The 22,860-nt window shown below is 41.9% G+C and overlaps 1 protein-coding gene across 1 annotated transcript in view; it reads left to right on the forward strand.

Annotated features, from left to right (window-relative positions):
* Window positions 1-3,122, forward strand: part of LYPD6 (LY6/PLAUR domain containing 6) — a 120,336-nt gene extending 117,214 nt beyond the window's left edge. Inside the window, exon 5 of the mRNA XM_037167676.2 lies at window positions 279-3,122. Coding sequence (XP_037023571.2) covers window positions 279-446 — 168 coding nt within the window. The 3' untranslated portion in view covers window positions 447-3,122. The remainder of the gene's footprint in view (window positions 1-278) is intronic.
* The last annotated feature ends 19,738 nt before the right edge of the window (window positions 3,123-22,860 follow it).

Here is a 22,860-nt window from a genome sequence, read left to right on the forward strand (position 1 = left end):
ACCCAGGAAATGTATAAAACTGTAATATCGGCATGGTTGGATGTCAAAAGCAGAAGAACCCTTATCCCTTGAAACTTGGGTGGGGGCTTCATTGTGACTCCACTGCTTCCCAGTGAAAGCTCATCCCCTGCCCTTCCATGCAGTGTTGGTGTCTCCTTAGTAGAGCCGGTAATTTTCATTTCAGTCTTGCCATGAGGGAGACAGTTGCTTCAAAAACCCCTGCCTCCTTCCAGGATCTGCCAGTTTCTCATCTTGCTTCCTTTTCTCCTTTTTTTCAGGTCTGCACTTCCTGTTGTGAAGGAAACATCTGTAATTTGCCACTCCCCCGAAATGAAACTGATGCGACATTTGCCACAACGTCACCCATAAATCAGACAAATGGGCACCCACACTGCGTGTCAGTGATAGTGTCTTGCTTGTGGGTGTGGTTGGGACTCACGTTATAGCGGTTCATAGGCACAGTGTGTATCAGAGATTTATGGGGGTCTGTGGTCCATAGTCCTGCATGAGTTGTTGGCCTGGCGACAGTCACTGCAGTGCTCCAGGATGTCTTCCTGGCCGAGCGTTTCCACTTCCCATGAGGAACAAGCGTGGCTTCAGTGTAGTCATTTCTCCAAGACCTCATCGAAGCCAGCCTGCCAAGTTCTATACTGTAAGCCTTTGTTTTTACTCCAACAAATATTTCTGCATTTACTAAGATCTGAGCTCTTAATTTGGAATGCGTGCATGAGCCAGAGGAGGTCCTGGGACCCCCTGGGATGTTAGGCGACATGAATGGTTGTGTGTTTTTCAGGAGGAAGTTAAAGGACCACTAGTTTAAATATAATCACGAATTCACTTATAGCTTTAGGATTTTAAAACTTTAATTGCAAAATGAATGGGCCATTTCCTTGGAGATTCCTACTAAGTCTCTAGAAAAGTAGTAAGCAACTTGTCCAATTTAATTTTTCTAACATTCCCCTCCCAGTGGTGAGGATCATATTCCCTCTGCTCTGTGTGGGAGGTAAAAAGGCAATCATAAAAATCTGTCATGTGGGGGGAGGGGGCTGGCGGAGGATTTCCCCTAATTCAGTGGAACTAGCATCCATAAGTAGCTGTTTGTCTCTTCATATAACTGGCGAGATCGGGCCTGATTTGGCAGCCGGTTGTGCTAGCCTGATTCTACCTGGCCCAACGGGTGTTCAAGGAGTCCCATGGCAGGCGTGGAGTTCTACTCAGACATAGCTAATTTAGACAGGATTTCAAAATGAAAGGAAGGAGAATGTGTGGAGGTTGAGCCTAGCTGCTCCTGAGGGTCCAATGAGCGGCTCAGCAGATCCTCCATCTGCAATGTATGCTGTCCAAGAGCCCTCCCCAATCTTCCTCTTTGAACGCTCCAGTGATTTTAGGGGGAACGTTCTACACTGAATTGTCTGGAGATTAGTAGGGAAAGAAGACATGACATCCTAGGATGAGAAGCAGGTGCACCAGTGGGTTGTGGTGAGACTGGTAAGGGGACCCAGTGGGAAGTTCTGATTTATTTAGCTGATTGCTTTTGGAGTAGACAGGAAAAGTTTCACCATCCTTCCTATGTTTTCGCACCCCAAGTTACATTTTTTTCTTCTTCCTTGTATATCATTTATACAATATTTATTTTTGTATGGCATAACTAGGAACTAAAATATATTGTAAAAGATTCTTTATTCTGAGCAATCAAATCAGAATACTTATTTTTCAACAGTGGTAGAGCTTGTGGTATATGCACATTGAACATTATCTATAATACTTGCCCCAGTGTTGAAAAAGTTATTTATGTTGTAAGCAAGACTAATGTGCTGGCTTCAGGGTTTTGCTCATGTTTTCCTCAGTGGTGGGGTTCCAGAAGTATCGGGGTGGTGGCCATCACTGGTCTGAGTTTCTCTGCAAGGTTTAGCATATTTGCATGAAGTTCAGTGGAGCCATTGCCAATACAGAGGACAGTGTTGTTGGGGGCCATCTGCTCCGCACAGGAAACTGTCTCTGGCTCATAAGATGAGACCTCCTCAGGGACCAGATATGAACTGACAGTGGTAACTCTGATACACAATAATTTAAATTGCATCAAATAGCCTTAAATCAGAGTTTGACAGTCTTATCAATAAGTTGCTTATAATTGGGGTGGGGAATTAGAGGGAGAAAAAGCAAGACATTTGTTAAGCACCTCTTCTGTGCCAAGCACTATGCTAAGCACTTTACATAAGTTAGGTCATATAATTCCTACAAGAACCATGTAGGGGAAATTACTAGAATTTACACTTGATAGATGAAGGTACCAAGGCTCTAAGAAGCCCAATGACATGAAGCCTTTTCCTTCTGATTTAGGTTGTATGGGATTAGGTGAGATTGAAGAGGAAGGGAAGGTGGAATTTCCACCCCTAGGAAAACTTCCAGGCCTGACTTCATGGGAATTTGGTCATCTTATCATGTTGCGTTTTTCTAGTCCTGCCTTTGCAGGGTGCCATTTGCATGTGTCCCCAGATGTTTTTCTTTGGGGGTAAAAGCATGGTCTTCTCATTCATTCCTCTCCCTAAAAGAGGAGACAAGCTGATCTTACATATAACAACACTGTACAACCACGAAAATTTGATGTACATATCTGCAAAGACATTTTAGTGCATGGTCACTGTCCACTGACACCTTCCAAGTACTGCATGAGATTTCAATAAGAGACATCATCCAAATGTTGGTTCTCAGTGAGAAGATGGGCACTCTGAAGCCTCCCTGGCTGCTGTGCAGGGCCCAGGTCCAGTGGTGTCATCTGCCACCCCAAGGGTCACTACAGTCTTTGAACAGATGTGGCTGTGTACATCCTGTGTCCCTGTCAGAATGGCTGGTATTTTATTCCCTTGAAACTGGTTTGCTTCCCATCTCCAGCCTCAAGGAGCCATGGAAGGAAGTACTGTCTACGCGGAAGGTCCAGGACTGGTCATCCATCTGACGTTTCTACCACATTCAACCCTCTGTTCAGTCTTACCATTGGTGATGGCTTGAGTGCAAAGAGCCATGATGTAAATATGAATGTATGTGCCACTTATTTATTTTTAGACTCCCCACAGCGTTTATGTCAATATGAGATTAATGCCTAAATTTTGTAAATATTGTACATTTTGTAAATCAATGAATAAAAGTTTTAAGTGTATCTCTCCAGGCCGTTCCCTGCAGGGGCACATGTCAATCACCTATTCAGGCACCCAGTTATGAACAAGGCATTGGGTTGAGCACCACAGGGAACTTCCTCCCTCCCAGGAGCTCACTTTCTAGTTGAAGGACAAGAAATGTATGCCTGAAAAGACACAAGACAATTCACTCCTGCCAAATGATTCATTTAGACAGTACGTGCTGCAGAAATCCAAGAAAGATTACCAGACTTTTCAATCAAGTATGTGGTTCCCCCAGAACATTTCTTTGTTGAGTCATGAAATATAAAAAGATTGTGTGTATGTGCTATCACCCCACTAACTCTTTATTTTAAAATCTTATTCTGTTCATGGAGTAAGAATTATGTTGCTGATGATACAATAGAAAGCATTTTCCCTTGATGTCTTCTTCTGCAACAGGAAACAAATACTTGAATAGTATAAATGACATTTTCATCTATACAATGAAATGATTTTATTTTTCACAGTAAATCATAGACACTGAAAGTGACCTTGAAAAATGCTAGCTTGCTTGTGATTCCTGGTTATTCTTTAATACCATATATTTTAAAATTTCCAGGCACATAGAAGTATCCCCCAAAGTTAAAGGGTTTCCATTAGGTTCTGGGTCAGTGCCACGGCTGGTGCCCTAGAGTGTCACTTACATACTGACATGAAGACAACTCTCACCACTGACCTTTCGAAACAGCTCTGTGTGTTCAGTGGAAACAGCCCCTTGTGTGGACTGTGCTTTTAGAAAATCTGATTTTGAAACAAAATTATATGCTAATGCAGCTTGGGGTGTTTGAAAGGGCCCTTCACTTTTTAAGACGGCATTTTATATCTCTTTGCACTTACCAGAGTTTGTTTACAGACAACACCTGGGGCGTGCCAGGGATAAAACAGACAGGGTGCCTTGGCTACGTTACGGCAACTTTTGTCTGAAATACCTGAAGAGCTTTCACAAAGGTTGTTAATACATTACCCTTAACTTACCTATAGGGAGAGAAATATTGAAAACTCATTGAAATATTGAAACCATTATAATTGGGAGAACTTGCCTCAGCGATTCAGCCATTTTTCTAAGCTTGCACAGCAACTCGGGATGGGACTAAGGCAGGACTATGAGGCATCGCATCTTTAGCCTGGAGTGTTCTCCAAAAATCTACTGGAAAACGGGTGCTGATGTTTTTAAATATAGAGATGACTGACTTAAATTTGGTGCTACAAAATCAGTGCAGATTTCCAAAATGCCTTTCAAATCAAGCCTTCATTTTCAGTGATTATGCTCTCTAGCTAATTTTAGATTCATGGCTTTTCCATTCACAAATTTATTATTGTCTTGCTATTTGAATTCCATTGCAGTTGCTGGGATTGGATGGGGGGGGTTATGTAAGTATATTTTAAGCTGACTAGAGACCTAGAATCCAGAGGCTGAGAAATTATTTCTGAGGGACCATTTGCTATTCTAATGGCAACCCCTGATTTTTGTGTATGATTTTATTTGAAAGCATTAGACATACCTTGCTTCAGTTGGTCAACATGACCCCACTCACAACTCTCACAGCTAGTGAAGGCTTTGGAATGGTTAAGGGAAGCTCCCCTGGTATTTTGTACAATGACTTTGATTCCTGATCCAGAATTCTTTGTTCCACACACACTTGTCACCAAGATGACATGTAAGATGGCTCTACCCTTCTCTGTTACTTTTACTAAAAGCCATTTCTTAGGTCACTTGTTAATTAAAATCAGATGAAATAGGACCTTAGAAAACATCTAGTGTACCCCCTTAATTTTGTAGAGGAGGAAAAGGAATCCAGAAAACTCAGACCATTTGTCTCTGAGAAAGTCACATTGCTTGTGCTAAAGAAAAGATAAAACTCATCAAAACTTCCCTCCTTACATGCTTGAAGTAACTAAGACATAGGTAATGGAAAGCAGTTTAGACCCCCTTCCCTCCCACTCACTGTGGGTTGGCAGCACCGTGAGGACCATCCGCACAGGGCAGGGCAGGGCAGAGAGGAGGAGGAGAAGGTAAGCAAGAAGGCAGGCTAGCCTGATGAAAACATAGACTGCTTGCTCTCACCTGAGAAGGAAAACATTCAGTGCAAATTCTGAATGATGTCCTAAGAAAGCAGGATGATTTATCTAAACTAGAGATGGTTTCTTACTCAGAAATGGCTTCCTCAAGTATTTTTGGCAAGTCCAGTGTCAGAAACCAGCCTCAAAAGCCATGTTTAGGTCTGGAATTGAGGCCTCCATTGAAGTCCTACTGAACTGACAGGGATCATTTTGTCAAAGTGGGGAGAGTGTGTATGAAAAGCAACTCTGTTGAGTTTAAACAAAATGAAAAAAATTTCACTAGAATATAGCCATGATGCAAGAGAAAGTGCTAAATATAGGTCATTCCCTCAATAAATCCATTCATCTTTGAGAAGAATTCAGAATCGACTCACTGTCTGACCCCTATTTCCTCCACAGAGAAGCATGACTGCTCGTGTCACGTGGGGTCTGTGCCCAGAGTCTGCGCACTCCCCACACCTGGCTGCCTTCTCCCTGGGCCATGGCTACCAGTCCTGTTTCAACGCTGCCCACCAGCTTGGCTTTACCTCCACCCTGGCCTCTCTCAGCAATAAAACAGGCCTGAGTAGCACCCCACAGTGGCATGAAGATGGGTTGCTTAAGGAGAGGAACCCTGTTTGAGGAGTTCTGCATTGAGGTGCTTTGGCTGCAAAGGTGCTGAGTGGGCCCACCAGTGGGAAAGAACATATCTGCGCTCACTGGAACTTCACTCAGCCTGGCTTGGCCCTGAACATGTTAGAACTTGGCTTATCCCCACCTTGAAGTCTTTCTAAACACTCAAAGGGTTGGGCCCATCCCTAACTTTAATATCATATTTAATTAATTAATGACCCTGTGTAGGTTTTTCTACTGACCTAAATACCAAGCGTGCTGTGTAGAGACGCACCCTCCTTGATGCAAGACAGTCCAAGACCAACACGAAATGTGTGAACCAGACCTCCCAGAAACTCTTCAAAGTCAAATAATCTAAAGAACTGAAAGCTCTATTTGCAGTACTAAAACTAGAAAAGCTTAGGCCATCCAGGGATGAACATGTTAAGAGCAGCCAATGTGCGTAACTAGTCAAATGAGCTGGCCCATCGCCACCTTCACTTTATGGGAAGGGGACAGTGAGGGCCTCTCTGCTTACTGGTTTCAGGTGCTCCAAGCTACTCAGGCAGCCTACTAGGAATCTGATTTGCTCTGGGGTCCCCAGGTTCCCTGTTCCATAAACAGGGCACAGATAAGGTGGAAAAATGCTGCCTCAAATTCACAGAACACAGGAGCTCACCCTTTGGTACACAGAGGTGATCTTTGACTCAGGCTGGAAATGCCTTTTTTTGAGGAAGACTGTGGATACTTTTGCTTTGACAGTTTCAGCCTAGTATGTGGGATACTTTATTCCAGATACTTTATGCAAAGGGAAATATATAGTTGAAAGAACAGGGCAAACTTTGAAAGGACTAAGAGAGCAGGTTGCCTGAAAGACTGTAGATCACTGTGGATAACACACTGTTCCAAATGTGGGAGCCGTGGAGAAAGGATCAGTAAGGGAGAAGCTGAAGGGAGAAGCTGAGGACGCACCAGCCGCTGCCCGATCCGCTGGGGGACAACAGGCCCCCACAAGGAGCACTAGGTGGATGGCAGGTGGGAGTTCAGTAAATAAACTGGGCAAGGATTTAAGGCCCAAATTTCTGAGATTAGCAAAAATTTCACAAAAAAGAAAGTACTAGAATCTGCTCGAACTCAGACATACGTGAAAAATGAAATCCTTCAGACCTGCTGGAAGCAGGATGTCTGGTAGTCCTTTCCTTAGGAGCACAGAGTTAAGGGGAGCAAACATTTGTGCCCTAATCCAGCAGCCTCATTCTGAGACCACACATTGGCTAACCTGAGACTAAACCCAGAGCACCCATGTCTCCTAAAGCCCCATAGCAGGGCGTCTTAATGTCAAGTACAGATTAGAATTACCTGCAGGGGGTGCTGTCTAAAAATAATGAGCAGGTAACATACCTAACGATTCTAATCTAGTTGGTCTGGGTGCTTTAAAACACCGGGTAGTTAGCCAACTTCTGCTTCCCCAGGTGATTCTGATGGGCAGCCATTAGCTTGCCCATCACTGACTGCTCCACTGGCACCAAACTTTCAAGGCATAGTCATCTACAGCTAAAGGAGACCGACCTTATACCTTTCCTCAAATTTAATGTCCATGACCCTTAGATGCCCATCCCATCCCTACCAGCTAACTCTTTTCGGAGTCAAACACCTGCTCATTTTTCGTGTCTTGGATTAAATGCATCTTCCCTGGGGAGTCTTCATTCAACCTCTCAAGTAAAGTGAGCCTTTCTTCTCTTAACTGCTGTAGAACTCTAAACTTCTCCCTCGTGACACTTAACTCACTTATAATTATTTAATTAGTCATTATTATGACTCTCCACTACACTGCAAGCTCCACAAAGATGAGTAATATCTCATTTTTATTCTTTGCTCTACTCCAAGTATCTAGTACACAAAGGATACAGAACAGACGTTTATTAATATATCAGATCAAACTGATATCACTGGACCTTATGCATATAATATTCCCTGTGAATGCAGTCCCCCCAAGAGAGTAATCTTGGCCAGTTTTTGCATAAGAGTTGGAGGGTCATCCTCCATGAGCTGACCTTGTCCAGTGATGATATTAGCATAGCCCGAGAGGAAGAAATAATTCATTTAAATTTGGTTACCAAGCAACAGAGCTAAGAAGTAGGTTTGGAGGTATTTCTTTCCCTCTGGTGCAAAGATCTTGACCAAGAGATCCTTGCTTTACCAGACTGCCCTATAGCGCCAGCTCAGCCCTCAGCTTCCACCAACACTATGCTTTATCAGAGTGCCTTGAACTTGGAAATTGTGGGCACTTGGAGCTGGAGGACTTCACAAAGTACTTAGTCCAACCATTTCAATTCCCCTGTCCTCAAACCTCCAACTTTTCTCCATTGATGGTGCCCCTCCTACTTCACATGGAAATAAAAATAGCCAACAGAGAACACCTCAACGGACTGCCGCCAAACTGCACTTCCTTCCGTCTGCCTAGGTGCTCTCTCTCTATCCCTCCAGTGACACAGAGGAGGTTAATTCTCCCTGTGCACAGGATCCCCTTCCCTCCACCCTCCTCAGGGACCTCACTGTATAGATTACTCCCCACTTCCAATCTTCAGCTTCTTCCACTGTACCATCTCTCTCCCATCAACATTCAAATATCATAAAAGCAACACAAAACTAAATCTAGCTTCACCCCACCCCCTTCATTTACCCTCCTCTCTCCCTGCTCTCACAGCTAGACTCCCAGAAAGATGGCTGTGCACCTTGTCTCCATTGCCTCACCATCCTCTCACTCCCCACCACTCAGTCTGTCTTCTGACCCCACAGTGAGTCCACTAATGAAGGACAAGCTGCTCAGCCCAGGGTTACTTTGTAGTTCTCTTCTCACCTAACCTCTCAGTGTGATTCTGAACTTCCACTGCTCCGCCCCCGTTGAATCACTTCACTTGGCTTCCACTAACCACCCTCCCCCAGGAACTTTTCTACTGCCCTTGTTTTCTAAATCTTTTCTGATGGCTTATCCTCCTTGATACAAATTTAAATAAACCAGAGTTCCTCAAGGTTTGGCACTAAGCCTCCTTCTCTCTCTATAATCTCTCCTAGGTGATTTTCCTATGCCCATTATTTACCTTTTTTTTTTCAGGCCATAAGATGCGCCTAGGTTTTAGAGGAGGAAAATAGAAAAAAATTTTGAAGCAAAAACTGTGGTAAAATATTTAATAACACAAATAACATTTCACCAATGTAAATGTAAACAGAACTCAACAGCAGCATTAACAACCATTATTCCTCCCAAATTTTTGGGGGGGGAGGTGCATCTTATAGTCTGAAAACACAGTAAATTCCCAGACATTTCTTAGTGGATGCCAAATGTATTTATTCTCTTCAGACCCCTCCTGTGAATTCTAGACTACTCTCCCCAAATAGCCTTCCCAATATATCATTTGTATGTTATCTCGAACTCAAGAGCAGTCCAGACCAAATGTATCATCTACTCTGAAGCTCACCTCCCTCCAGGGTCCCCATATCAATGACTAGCACTGACACCATCCAGCTGTGCAGACCAGTGACCTGGGTCATTCCTGACTGCAGTAGAAAAGTTGCTACCTCCTCCACTCTCCTCAGCCCCGCATACAGAAGACTCAACATTGGTGTGTTAGTCGGGATTCTCCTGAGAAACTGAACTCACAGGATATGTATTTATAGAGAAAGGCTCCCGGAACTGGAAAGTCTGAAATCCACAGGGGCAGCTGGCAGGCTGCAACCCCCTGGAAGAGTAGTGTAGCATCTGAGGCAGAACTTCTTCCTCCACATGGAGCCTCAGTCTTTTCTCAACTGATTGGATGAGGCTCATCCATGTCATAAAAGGTAACGAGTCTTACTCAAAGTCAACTAACTGCTTTAAATGTTAATCACACCTCAAAATGTCTTCACAGCAACCTTCAGACTCAATGCTTGACCAGACAGCTGGGCCCCACAATCTAGTCAAGTTAACATACAAAATTAACCATCGCATTTGGTTTGTTGTCAAACTGATCTATAGATTCATTGCAATACCAGTTAAATTCCAAGAAAGCTTAAAAAATACCAATTGACAGGCTGATTCCAAAATTCATATGTAAGTGCAAAGGAACTAGAATAGCTATCAAAACAACTCTGAAAAAGAAGATCAAAGTTGGAGGGTTCATAACCACTTGATTTCAAGAGTTATTGGGAAGCCATGGTGACCAAGACAGTGTGCCATTAGTGACAGGCTGGACACACAGATCAGTGGGACGGGCTGCAGTCCAGAAATCAATTCACACTAATCAGTCACTCGATTATTAACAAAGGTGCAAAGGCAATTCAGTGGAGAAAAAGGCAGTCTTTTCAACAAATGGCACTTGGACAACTGGATCTCCATATGTAAAAATATAAACTTGTTCTATATTTTGCAACAAATTTTTAAGAATAACACAAAATGGATCATAGATTTATATGTAAAGCCTGAAACTATTACACTTTCAGAAGAAAACAGAAAGAAATCTTTGTGGCCTTGGGTTAGAAACAGGGTTCTTAGGCACGCCACCAGAAGCATAATTCATAAAAGAACAAATTCATACATTGGACTTTATAGAAATTAACAACTTTTGCTCTTTGAAAGATACATAAATGAATGAAAAAACAAGCCACAGACTAAAAGAAGAATATTTACTAAAGATATAGCTGAAAAGTTCTTTATATAGCTATCCAGCATATATAAAGAACTCTCAAAGCTCAGTAAAAGAAAACCCATAAAAAATAGGCAAAACCTTTCAAGAGATGTATCATCAATGACATACCAAAGATGTGGATGACAGATAGGAACATGGAAACATTAATCAATGAGAAGATACAACATAAAACTACAATTAGATATGACTATAGAATGACTAAATTTATAATGTCAAACTCTGTGAAACTAGCAACTTTTGGCCATTACGGCATAAATGATAAAGCTCTTTTGCACAGTAATCTGGCAGTATGTGTGCAGGGCTAGGAGAACGCACGTATCCTGACCCAATAATCTTGCTTCTGAAAGAGGCTTGAACGAGGAAAACACTGCTATGAACAAATTTGTCCCTTGAAGCAAGCATACTTGTAATTCCAACAATAAAAAATAAAAATTCAAGACAATGTAAATGTGCAAGAGTGGGAAAATAGTTAAGTCAATAATAGCACATCCGCCTGCTACAGTATCATAAAAAATGATTGCTCAGAAGACACTTTCAATGTCAAATGAAAGTAGCAGCACCGAAGTCATATGTTCAACGTATCATACCATCTAGGAAGTAAAAAAATATACATTAAAAAGTACTTGGCCGAAAAAAATCAAAATACTCTCATTGCATATGTTACAGTAATAAATCATTCTTTTCCTTTTTTATTCTCCATTTTACCTGTATAATGAAAACCATACATACAATACGAACGATTAAAACTTCATATCCATGGTTAAAGGAACGGCTGTGATTGATTTGGAAGCTCCTCCTCAGTTGCCTACTGGTGCAGGCCTCAGGGTCCTAGAGCCTGACCTCCCCCCTTTTGCCCGCCAAGGCCCCTGGGGGCTGAGAAGCCTCCCAGTGCCAGAGTTTCACCCCCAGAGATCTGGTTAGAGTGACCTTAGATAAAAAGATCTGGAGAGCAGGATTTCTTAAGGGTTTTTTTTTTTAGCTGTTTATTTCAAAATGCTTCCAAACTTACAGAAAAGTTTCAAGAAGATTCATGAAGTTTCATGAAGCTTCATGAAAACTTTCAAGAAGTTTCAAATGTTGTCACATTTGTCCATCTCTTTCTCTCTAATAATATAATTATTTTTGTTCTCGAGCCATTTTAAGGAACGTTGCCTACATCACACCACTGGGCCCCTTTGTACTTCAGCCTTTCCTAAGACAAAGATACTTTCTAAGGTAACCACAGTGCAGTCATCACAGTCAAGAGATTTAACACTGATACAATACTTTGCTCTATAATCCACATTCTAATTCTAAAATGGGCACTTGATGAAGAAAGCAGTTATTATGGAGAAATTAGCCTCCTTTAACTGTGACAGTGGCAGCGAAAACAAGAGCTGTAAAGTGCTAGGAACTGGCTTTATGCCTGGAGCCAGCCCTGTCCATTCTCAGGTTTGCCTCACCCTCCCTTGGATTCTGTAAACTGCCCTGTGTCCTTCTAACCACCCCCTCTAATCCTCATCACAGCCTTAAATGAGCCTAGACAGTTTCTGTCGCTCACCACCTAAGGGCTCTGCTGGGTCACAGTGGCTGAGCTGGAACTGTTTACAGAATGTGTGGGTCCTTTAAGAGTTTGAAATGTCCTCTTCTAGGATATTTCCCCTCACTCCTTTTTAGGACACGGAATACTCCATGATAAAGAAACTGGTGGGCGATAAGTGTAATAGCTATCCACAGGAAAGTATGACTGACCCAAGTTCCTGGGATCAAATCCTGACTTAAGAAAACTTCTGACTGTCTAGGGCTCTGATTGAGTAGAAAGCAGGGCAGAAAGCCTGCTCCTCCCAGCACCTGAGGAAGCCGTGGCCTAGTGCCCTCCAGACACAGACACTTTAAAGTGTGCTGTATTGGTTCCCTGGGCCTGGATAGCTTGCCAGATGGAAGCCCAGCAGAGACTTGTCAAGTCTGGGCCTGCTACTGACACCCCGTCAGGTCTGAGTTGGATGGAAAGCATGTCAGAGGGGACCCACTCTGGCCTCCAGGTGGGATTTCAGAGCCCGCCATTGTCTGGCATTGCAGCATCCAGGCATTCAGGTGCAGGACACCTGCCTGGTCTTTGGTAGGGAAATGCGGACCAGGAAGCTTCTGTCTCAGCGTGTCTGCTCAGGTCTGGGAGTGGGGAGTTACATGTTTTCCTGGAGGGAAAAAACAATGCTAAAGAAGATGCATTTCCTGCCTCTCTGCTTCTCACTCTCCAACCTACATTGGTTGAATATGTGGGAATGTTGTGCTAAAAAGAGTAAATGTTCCTGTTGAATTCTACAGAGAAGAGAAGGTTTCTCCCTCCTTCTTCTCTCAGAAGTTTGGGTCTACTGGCCAAGAATGACTCAGAAGACTCATTAAACTAAAAGTAAGGTTTAGGCTCAAACTGTGAATGGAATGTCATCCAGGGGGTATGCATGTGCTATTTATCAGTGTTATTGAACCAATGGCACGTCTTGTAATCGTTGCTACACATTTAGGATACGTGGTATATATTGCAGTGAAAGGGAGAATTGTGAAATTCAATGAGCATCAGCCCTGGATAAACAAGCTTGGACTCAAGTCACAGCTCAGCCACCAAAAAGCTAAGTGACCTCAGGTAGCATTCTTCACATTGTTTTGAGAGTTAAGAGAGATTATGGAAAGTGCTAACAATGAGTCTAGCACACAAAGAGCTCACTATAAAAGTGACTAGATCTGTGCCGATTTAAAAGTTATTAGATAGATGTGTTGATCTCTCCTAGCTGACTTCATGAGGATAGGGAACATTCCCTTTGAACTGTCTGTGTCTACCATGTATTTGGCACATAGTAACTGCTTATTTAACTTTTGTTGACTTGAATAAACCTAGAGCAGTGTCATATGACTTAGGTTTTAAGTTTACAAACTGACTTATTTCAAATAGTAGGGAAGTAAACTAGAACAGGAGGGGACCTGACCTGGCTCTTCAAGTGCTGACTGATCACTCCTAACCTTGACCTTGTTGCTGAAGAAGTGATCTAGTGTCAGTGCTGCTGGGCCATACAGGGGACAGAGCTCTAATGTCACACAAGAATAATGCCAGGGTTTCTCCCAATGGGAAATATATTTTCAGATCAGACAGTAAACAAAGGCCTAAAATAGCTTTCATAGAAACAGAGGGATTAAAGCTTTGATCCCACGGAAATATAAGAAAATGGCAGGGAAAAATCATATACAAATGCAGAGGTTTGAGAGATCAGAGCTATCGCATAATCCATGCACAGCATCCCTGCAGAACACACACAGCAAAATCAGGGGGTCAAGGCTTTTGGGTTGTTCTTTGAGCAAGTGTATAAACAAAGATTAAAAGTAGGATGAAAAAATAGACATTCTAGCCTAGGCTGATCCTAGTGAGACCAAAAGAAGGTAGGATAAGGAGAAGAACATCTAAACTAAAGCAGTTACAATGAACAAACACAGAACTTATGTGAAGAAGGCTGTAAACAACAAAAAGCCTTTCATGTTTTAACATTATTATCTCTCTATGTTCCTCTAAGGATCTCTTTCCACTGCCAAGGCCCAGGCCACACCTGTATGGGCTGATAGTTGTACAAAAGAAGAAGTTGGAAACCCAACAATCAAGCAACACCTGGTTAGCACCTTAGTTTTGTTCAGGTTTTGGGTGAAGGCACATGGTCTTCAGGTACACAACTTCCAGCCACACTGTTTTGGTTATGGCTGTTACCAGGAGTCCTGCCCACTGAGCCCTCACTGAGCCCATCTTCTCAAATCAAAAGGACTCATAGCACAATCGATCACAGCTAAGGGAGGGGAAGGAATGAAATGGTCTGTACCTTAAGGTGGAGAAGAGAAGGGTATGCTTTATGTTTCTAAGGAGGAAAAACTTTTATAATTCTTAATGAAGTGGCACACTGGTGGACTAGAGAAAAGGAATAGTTTGTATTTAGCACAAAATTAAGTAGAGTAATGCATTGGGAAAAACATTCGATTGGTTTACAAATGACCACCTTGTTATGAATTTAATATACCTGTTGAGATGAAATACTGGTCCAGCACAAATAATGTGCCTTTTTCATTACAAAATCATAAGCATGTAATTCTGTAACATAACAATATCACACTCAAGCACACCATACGACATTTTGGGCGAAATGTTCAAATTAAAACTATAAATCATTACACCCGTGTTATTAACCTACTAACCACACTCAAGCAAGCGTGACTTCTGCCAGACACTATATGTACCATTACAGCAAGAATTGGAGTTGAAAAGGAAATTGCTTTTAGGTGTTTGGATGACAGTGATGCTAGAAGCTTTACTACTCATCATATTGCACAGCTGATGCTATGTCAAATGCTCTCTCTCCTTACCTGTTTATGATTTGAAAACATTCTGGTTGGGTCATCAGCATATGTGGACATGGAATTCTCACTTGCCATGGCAGGAAACCTGCTTTGTCCATCTGATGTCAAGATAGTGACTTTGGGTCCACCAGCTCACTGTAGGGAAACAACGTGGTAAATTTTGAAGATTATATAGCTTCCATATACAAATGTTCCTGGACTTACAATGAGGGTATGTCCTGATAAACCCATCATAAGCTAAAAATATTATGAGTCCAAAATACCTCTAATACCCCAAACACACCAAACATTATAGGTTAGCCTACCCTATCTTAAACATGCTCAGAACACTTACATTAGCTTACAGTTGGGCACATCATCCAACACAATAAATACACTACAGAACAGTGATTTCCAACCATTTTCATCTCATGGCACCATAAACTAATTACTAACATTCTGTTGCAAACCAAAAAATTTTTTGACAACTAACAGGAAAGAGGTATAGTTTTGATTGATTTAAAGAAAAATAATAACAGTAATTAACTGCCCTTTTTGCTCCAAAGAGACTTTTTAAAAAATCAGGTGCCTATACTTGTATATAAGGATTTCTGGAAGACTTCCGCCAAGATGGAGGTTTAGGTGGATGTGCCGTGCCTCCTCACACAACCAAGTGTAGGGACAACTAAATATTAGCATCAGAAAATACAACCAGAACACGGAAAACTGAACTTTTCGGAAGTCCGCTAACAACAAATTCTTCGGCCCGACCAGTAAGGGGCGAAACCGGCGTCGGGTGAGGAGTTACAAAGGAGAGCTCGATCGACCCGGGCGCGGAATCCAGACGCGCGAATCCAGTCGCACGGGTTCCAAACCCAGGATTGGACCTAGTGAGCGACCGAGCGGCCCACCGGGTGAGCGACTACGGAGGAGTCAGTGGGGAGACGGTGGCAGCGAGTTGACTGTGGTTGCCCGGTTGCGCGCGGGACCTGCGGCGGCGGCCATTTCCCCGCTCTGACCACGCCCCCACATACAGCGTCACAACCCAGCGACCTGGGACTCCAAGGCGCCGCTTCTCTCACTTAAAGGGCCAGAACAGACCAAAAATGTCGCAGGGGGACCTCAAAGCCCCGGAGATAAATCTAAGTGACGAAGAAATAGCAAATCTCTCAGACGCACAGTTTAAAACACTGGTCATCAGCTTCCTCACAGATCTGGTGGACTATAGCCACAAATTAGAGAAACATATGAAGGCTAAATTAAGAGAAATGAATGGAATTCCACAGGAAACCCATAGAGATGAAAAAAAAACTGGAACTCATATCAATGGAGTGAACCAGAAGGAAGAAAAAAATGATCAATCAGAAAGGAATGAAGATATAAGAATTCAGAAAAATGAGGAGAGGCTTAGGAACCTCCAGGACATCTATAAACGCTCCAATATCCGAATTATAGGGGTACCAGAAGGGGGAAAGACACACCCACCAGTGGAAAAACTATTTGAACAAATAATAAAAGAAAATTTCCCCAATCTGGCAAAGGAAACAGACTTCCAAGAAATCCAAGAAGCCCAGAGAGTACCAAAAAAGTTGGACTCAAGAAGAAACACACCAAGGCATATCATAATTACATTAGCCAAAATTAAAACGAAGGAGAGAATCCTGGAAGCAGCAAGAGCTAAGGGGACAATCACCTACAAAGGAGTCCCCCCCCCATCAGACTGTCAGCAGATTTCTCAAAAGAGACCTTACAGGCAAGAAGGGGCTGGAAAGAAATATTCCAAGTCATGAAATCTAAAGACCTACAACCAAGATTGCTCTACCCAGCAAAACTTTCATTTAGAACGGAAGGACAGATAAGGTGCTTCTCAGATAAGACCAAATTCAAGGAGTTCATCATCACCAAGCCCTTATTATATGAAATGTTAAAGGGACTTATCTAAGAAAAAAGAAGTTAAAGAAACATGAACAGTGAAAGGACAACAAACTCACAGTTATTAACAACCACACCTAAAACGAAAGCAAACTAAAAGGACAGCTAGATCAGGAGTGGAAACATAGAAATGAAGATCTCAAGGAGGGTTAGCAACAGGGGAGTGGGAGGAGGAGACAGGGAGAGAAGGTACAGAAAACAAGTAGCATAGACAGTAGATAGAAAATAGATGGGGGGGCAAGAATAGTATGGGAAATATAGAACCTAAAGGACTTGAGACACATGGACATAAACTAAAGGGGGGTAATGGTGGGGTTGGGGGGGCAGGGTGGAGGGGAATGAAGGGGGGAATAGAACAACTGTAACAGCATAAACAATTCAAAAAAAATAAATAAATTTATTTTAAAAAAAAAAAAGGATTTCTGGTACCAGGAATTAACCAGTCAGACACAACCTTACCGTGTGACATGACCAGTAAGATTCAACTCTATTATATTACTTATACTTATGGTTCAAAATAGGGCATTCACATCAGATGGTTATTGTTGTGTTGGCTGTTGTTATTTTTAAAATTGACAATCTAAGGAAAAAGAGGTCAGTGCCCCTGACTAAATAATCAGGTATTGCATGTTTTAAAAGATCTTGCTGTGCACCGACTGAAAACTGCTGCTGCAGGGTTTTGGCTGTGTACCCTTGCGATCGCATGGCTGAGTGGGAGCTGTGGCTCACTGCCCCTGCCCAGCACCATGAAAGACAGTACCTCATTGCATATTGCTAGCCTGAGAAAAAGTCAAAATTCAAAGTATGATTTCTGGGGCGGACTTCCGCCAAGATGGAGGCGTAGGTGGAAGCACCTTGCTTCCGTGCACAACCAAATCTAAGAACAACTATTTTTAACAACAATAAACACAACCAAACCATACAGAAAAGCGACAATACGGAGTCCAAAAAAAAAAAACCAAAATGCTCAGCTAAACTGGTAAGAGGGGCGAAGCCAGCAGCGGAGCGGGTTGACCCAAAAAGATCCCTGACCTGGTGGTACGCAAGCAGCCGAAGGCGCAGATCGCGGGCTAGCCACCGGAGCACACAGGGAAGAGGCACGGCTGGAAGGTCTCGCATTTGCATGGCGCGGCTGGCTGTCTGCAGAAGGTTGCGCATTTGCGTGCAGATAAACCACTGAAGAGGCGAGCATGGAGACCGCAAGGCGCGGGGCAGCAGGCTCGCACAATTCAGATCGGATAAACAGGCGGGGGCGAGTAGTGGGACCGGATGGACTGCGCAAGCGGTGAGAACCGCCATTGCTCCCTCTCTGACCACGCCCCCAAACTCAGCGTCACAAACCAGCGACGGGGGTTGCCCCGCCCTCCTAAAGAACTAAGGCCTTGCTCCTCTTACTTGCACGAACAGACCAAAAATGGCTCAAGAACAACTCAGAGACCCAGAGCTGATAAATCTAAGCGATGAAGAAATAGCCAATCTTTCAGATGCACAGTTCAAAACACTGGTTATCAGGATCCTTACAGAACTGGTTGATTTTAGTCACAAATTAGAGAAACAAATGAAAGCTAAACTAATTGAAATGAATGGTAATGCAAAGGAAACCAATAGTAATGGAAAGGAGACTGGGACTCAAATCAAGGGAGTGGACCAGAAGGAAGGAAAAAATGACCAAACAGAAAAGAATGAAGAAACAAGAATTCAAAAAAATGAGGAGAGGCTTAGGAACCTCCAGGACATCTTTAAATGTTCCAACATCCGAATTATCGGGGTACCAGAAGGGGAAGAGTCACGAGTGGAAACCTTATTTGAACAAATAATAAAAGAGAACTTCCCCATTCTGGCAGAGGAAATAGACTTCCAGGAAATCCAGGAAGCTCAGAGAGTCCCAAAGAAGTTGGACCCAAGAAGGAACACACCAGGGCACATCATAATTATATTAGCCAAGATTCAAATGAAGGAGAGAATCCTAGAAGCAGTAAGAGCTAAGGGGACAGTCACCTACAAAGGACTTCCCATCAGACTGTCAGCGGATTTCTCAAAAGAGACCTTACAGGCAAGAAGGGGCTGGAAAGAGGTATTCCAAGTCATGAAATCCAAAGACCTACAACCAAGATTGCTCTACCCAGCAAAGTTTTCATTTAGAATGGAAGGACAGATAAAGTGCTTCTTAGATAAGACCAAAATCAAGGAGTTCATCATCACCAAGCCCTTATTATATGAAATGTTAAAGGGACTTACCTAAGAAAAAGAAGATAAAAAGTTGAACAGTGAAAGGACAGCAAACTCACAGTTATCAACAACCATACCTAAAACAAAAGCAAATTAAGAGGACAGCTGGATCAGGAGTGAACCACAGAAATGAAGATCACGTGGAGGATTAGCAACAGAGGAGTGGGAGAAGGAGAAGGGGGGAGAAGGTACAGAAAATAAGTGGCATAGACAGTAGATAGAAAATAGATACGGGGGAGGGTAAGAATAGTAGGGGAAATACAGAATCTAAAGAATTTGAGACGTGTTCATGAACTAAAGGGGGAAATGGTGGGGGAGGAGTATGCAGGGTGGAGGGAAATGGAGGGGGGGAATAGAACAAATGTAATGGCATAATCAATAAAAAAGTTAAAAAAAACAAAGTATGATTTCTACGCATGCATATCAGTTTTACACTGTCATAAAGGTGAAAAATTATTAAATAGACTTTTCGTATGTTGGGGACCATCTGCGTGTACATACATTATCTTTCCAATGAACTTTTAGGTGATTTAATTCCCCTTCATGGCCCTGTCAAAAAGGTGAGCTCAGTAATGTCAGCCCCCTTTGAAAGATGGGAATATTAAAACACAAAGAAGGTGTGTGGGAAAAAACAAGATGGAGTCGGGTTCTGCAGATAAAGACATTCTGATCTTAAAGGAACCATCTAATCCCTCCAGACCTTAGGGTCATCATCTGAGGAAGGAGTTGAAATTGAATCAGTGGTTTCAAAATTTTTCTGGGCAGCCACCTATACTAATCCTTTTCAGTACAATTCAATACATGCATTTCTATGTATCTAAAAATATAACTGAAATACACTCTTAAAAATATATGAACCTTGACAACATGCATCATATCTAAGATTCCTATATAGGGCAGGGAAAAGTAGGTTTACAGTTGTGAGTATAAAAAACATGCAGTTTACTCTCATATTATTATTTATTAATTAATCTATTATTTTCCATATGAACAACTATAAATCTATTTTTGTTTGATTCTGTACTGTTTACTGTTTTAAAAGAATCCTGATTGTGACCCGCTACATTGATTTTTAAAACACACTTATAGGTCCTAAACTTACAGTTTGAAAAACAGTGTGATGACTACATGATGAGTAATGGCCCTTCCAGGGTTTATTTCCTATTACACCTTATACCCAAAGTCAAGAGAGCAGGACTCAGCACCTGGTACAGAGCCCACCCCACTCACCACTCAGGTGCTGTGATAGGGTGAGGATCTCTCCCGGAGTACTGAGTTCCATATTCACAGTCACACTAATTCAGTTTGGTGCAGTCTGCAGCCTTTCTGTATTCATTCTGTCGTTTTTTGATTCATTGATTTATTTCACAAACTTTAGGGTTTTGGAAGACATATCTGGGTTTGAATCCAAGGTTCACTAGTAAAACAACACCCCTAATCTTCAATCCCCTTTGTAAAATGGGAGTAAATGAGGTTGTTGTGAAGATGAGTCATAAGCAATGTAAGCCCAGGGCACAGTGCAGGCACGCAGTGAGCATCACAGAAATGGTACCTGTGTGCCGGGTGAGCTGAGCACCTGTGGGCACTGGTGGTACCCAAACCCAATCTGGAGGGTGTCCTTGAATTAAACTCCAGTGGTTCTTGGGATTACCCTCTCTTTCTTTTTGCTTTGTAAGCTGCTTTTTAAATTTGGCTATACATCATGAATATTTTTCTGTTGGCAAGTAAAGTTTCAGAAGATAATTTTTAATGGCTGGTTAGTATTACATTTTATGGTTGTATCATAATTCACTTCACTATTTCCTGTTTTAAAAATGTTTCTTGCTTTTTACTTTGAAAAAGTTTATATAAAGTTAATGCATGAGCATTGAAATATAAAGTAGTTAAGTAGAGAAGTTTTTAACTAGAAAAGTAAAACCTTCCTCTTTACTCCCACCTCTTTTCATTCTGCACAATGACCCCTACTAATCATTTCTTGAGCATGCGTTTACATATTTTCTAATGCACACACAAGTAGTTTAAAATGTATTTATATAATTATGTAAATGGTATTGTATATGCACATAGAAAACAAGTTCTACAATACATCATTTAAAATGAGTCCATTTGGGGCAAGTTTTTTTAATATAAATATTTCATAATTTTTTTTTATTTTTAAATTTTATTTAGCTATTTTTCAAGTACAGCTTTTTTTGTCTATTTTTCCCATCCCAGACTGCCCCGTCCCATGCTCCCATGCTCCCCACCTCCCTCCTATTTCCGCCCCCCCCCTTAGTTCTCGTCCCTGTGTCCTTCATATTTTTTCCTCCAAATCCCTCCCCTTTTTTCCCCTTAAATTCCCTTCCCTCTCCCCTCTGGTCACTGTCCCCTTGTTCTCTATTTCAGTGTCTTTGTTTTTATTCTGCTTGCTTGTTTGTTTTGTTGTTTAGCTTCCTGTTAAAGGTGAGGTCATATGGTATTTGTCTTTCAACACCTGGCCTATTTCACTCAGCATAATGCTTTCCAGTTCCATCCATGTTGTTGTAGTAGCTCCTTCTTTCTCTCTGCTGCATAGAATTCCATTGTGTATATGTGCCACAATTTTTTGATCCATTCATTTACTGATGGGCACCTAGGTTGCTTCCAACTCTTGGCCATTGTAAATTGTACTGCTATGAACATTGTGGTGCATAGGTTCTTTTTTTTTTTTTTTAATTTTATTTAGTTACTTTTCAAGTACATTTTTTTTTTCTGTGGTGCATAGGTTCTTTGAAATTGATGTTTTAGGATTCTTGGGATATAATCCCAGCAGTGGAATTGCTGGGTCAAAAGGCAGGTCAATTTTTATTTTTCTGAGAAAATTCCATACTGTTTTCCATAATGGTTGTACCAGTCTGCAATCCCACCAACAGTGAGCTAAGGACCCCTTTTCATTTGTGGCAAGTTTTTTGTCAGTACACGGAGATCAACTTTGTTCTTTAAGTTGATGTATGCATTTCCTTATATGGCCAGACCATAATTTATTCAACCCACCCATTGTTGATTTTCATTCACCATATCCTAAACTTTTTTTCTAGATTTTGCCCTCATAAATTATCACGCAATGAATACCTGTGCACCTTCTTGAGATAATTCCAGGATAACTAGTAGAAGTGCGACTTCTTTGTGCATTTAAAATTCTGATTGGTACTGCCAGATTGCCTTCCAGAAACTATGCCAATTTAGACATATCAATAGTTTATGAGCGTTGGTCTCTGCATAGTCTCTCTAAACTTGGCATTATCAATATTTTATCTTTGTGATCTTTTTCCTCATTAAGAAATAGTCACAAAAATTTTTAAATTAATTCAGTGGAGGAAAGTAGGAGGTGTGAGGATAAAAGGATTAATATCCATGCCAATCCTGGAATAACTTCGGGGACAGCTGATCACGGGACAAGTCACTACTTTCCAGGAGAGATCTGGCTGGCCATTGACAACCTGCAGGGCACACTGTTTTCTGCAAGCTGGAGGCACCCACTATATTTCAGATGGTGACACAAATGGCATATAATAAGCTTGATGCCATTTCTCAGTTCTGTCAAACCTGGGCTATGTTGACTCTGACGTGACTGATTTTTCTTCCTCCCTTTTATTCTGCCAGCTGAGAGGTAAACATTCAATATAACACTGCTACCTTTTGTGTCTAGAACCTGGCTTGTAAACAAACTTTGGGAGTACAAATGGAAGTCAACACTGTTGCCTTTGCAGAACAGATGCTAAAATTTTGTTAAGAGTAGCTTTTGGTCTTCTGGCAACTTGGATTAACTGACTTGCCATTTTCAGGCAGAAGAAAATCTGTTGCCACTCCTACCTCCCCTC

Source organism: Artibeus jamaicensis, unplaced genomic scaffold (genome assembly GCF_021234435.1).
Source record: "Artibeus jamaicensis isolate MK-2021 breed Jamaican fruit bat unplaced genomic scaffold, CSHL_Jam_final contig_603, whole genome shotgun sequence".
Lineage (NCBI taxonomy): Eukaryota > Metazoa > Chordata > Mammalia > Chiroptera > Phyllostomidae > Artibeus > Artibeus jamaicensis.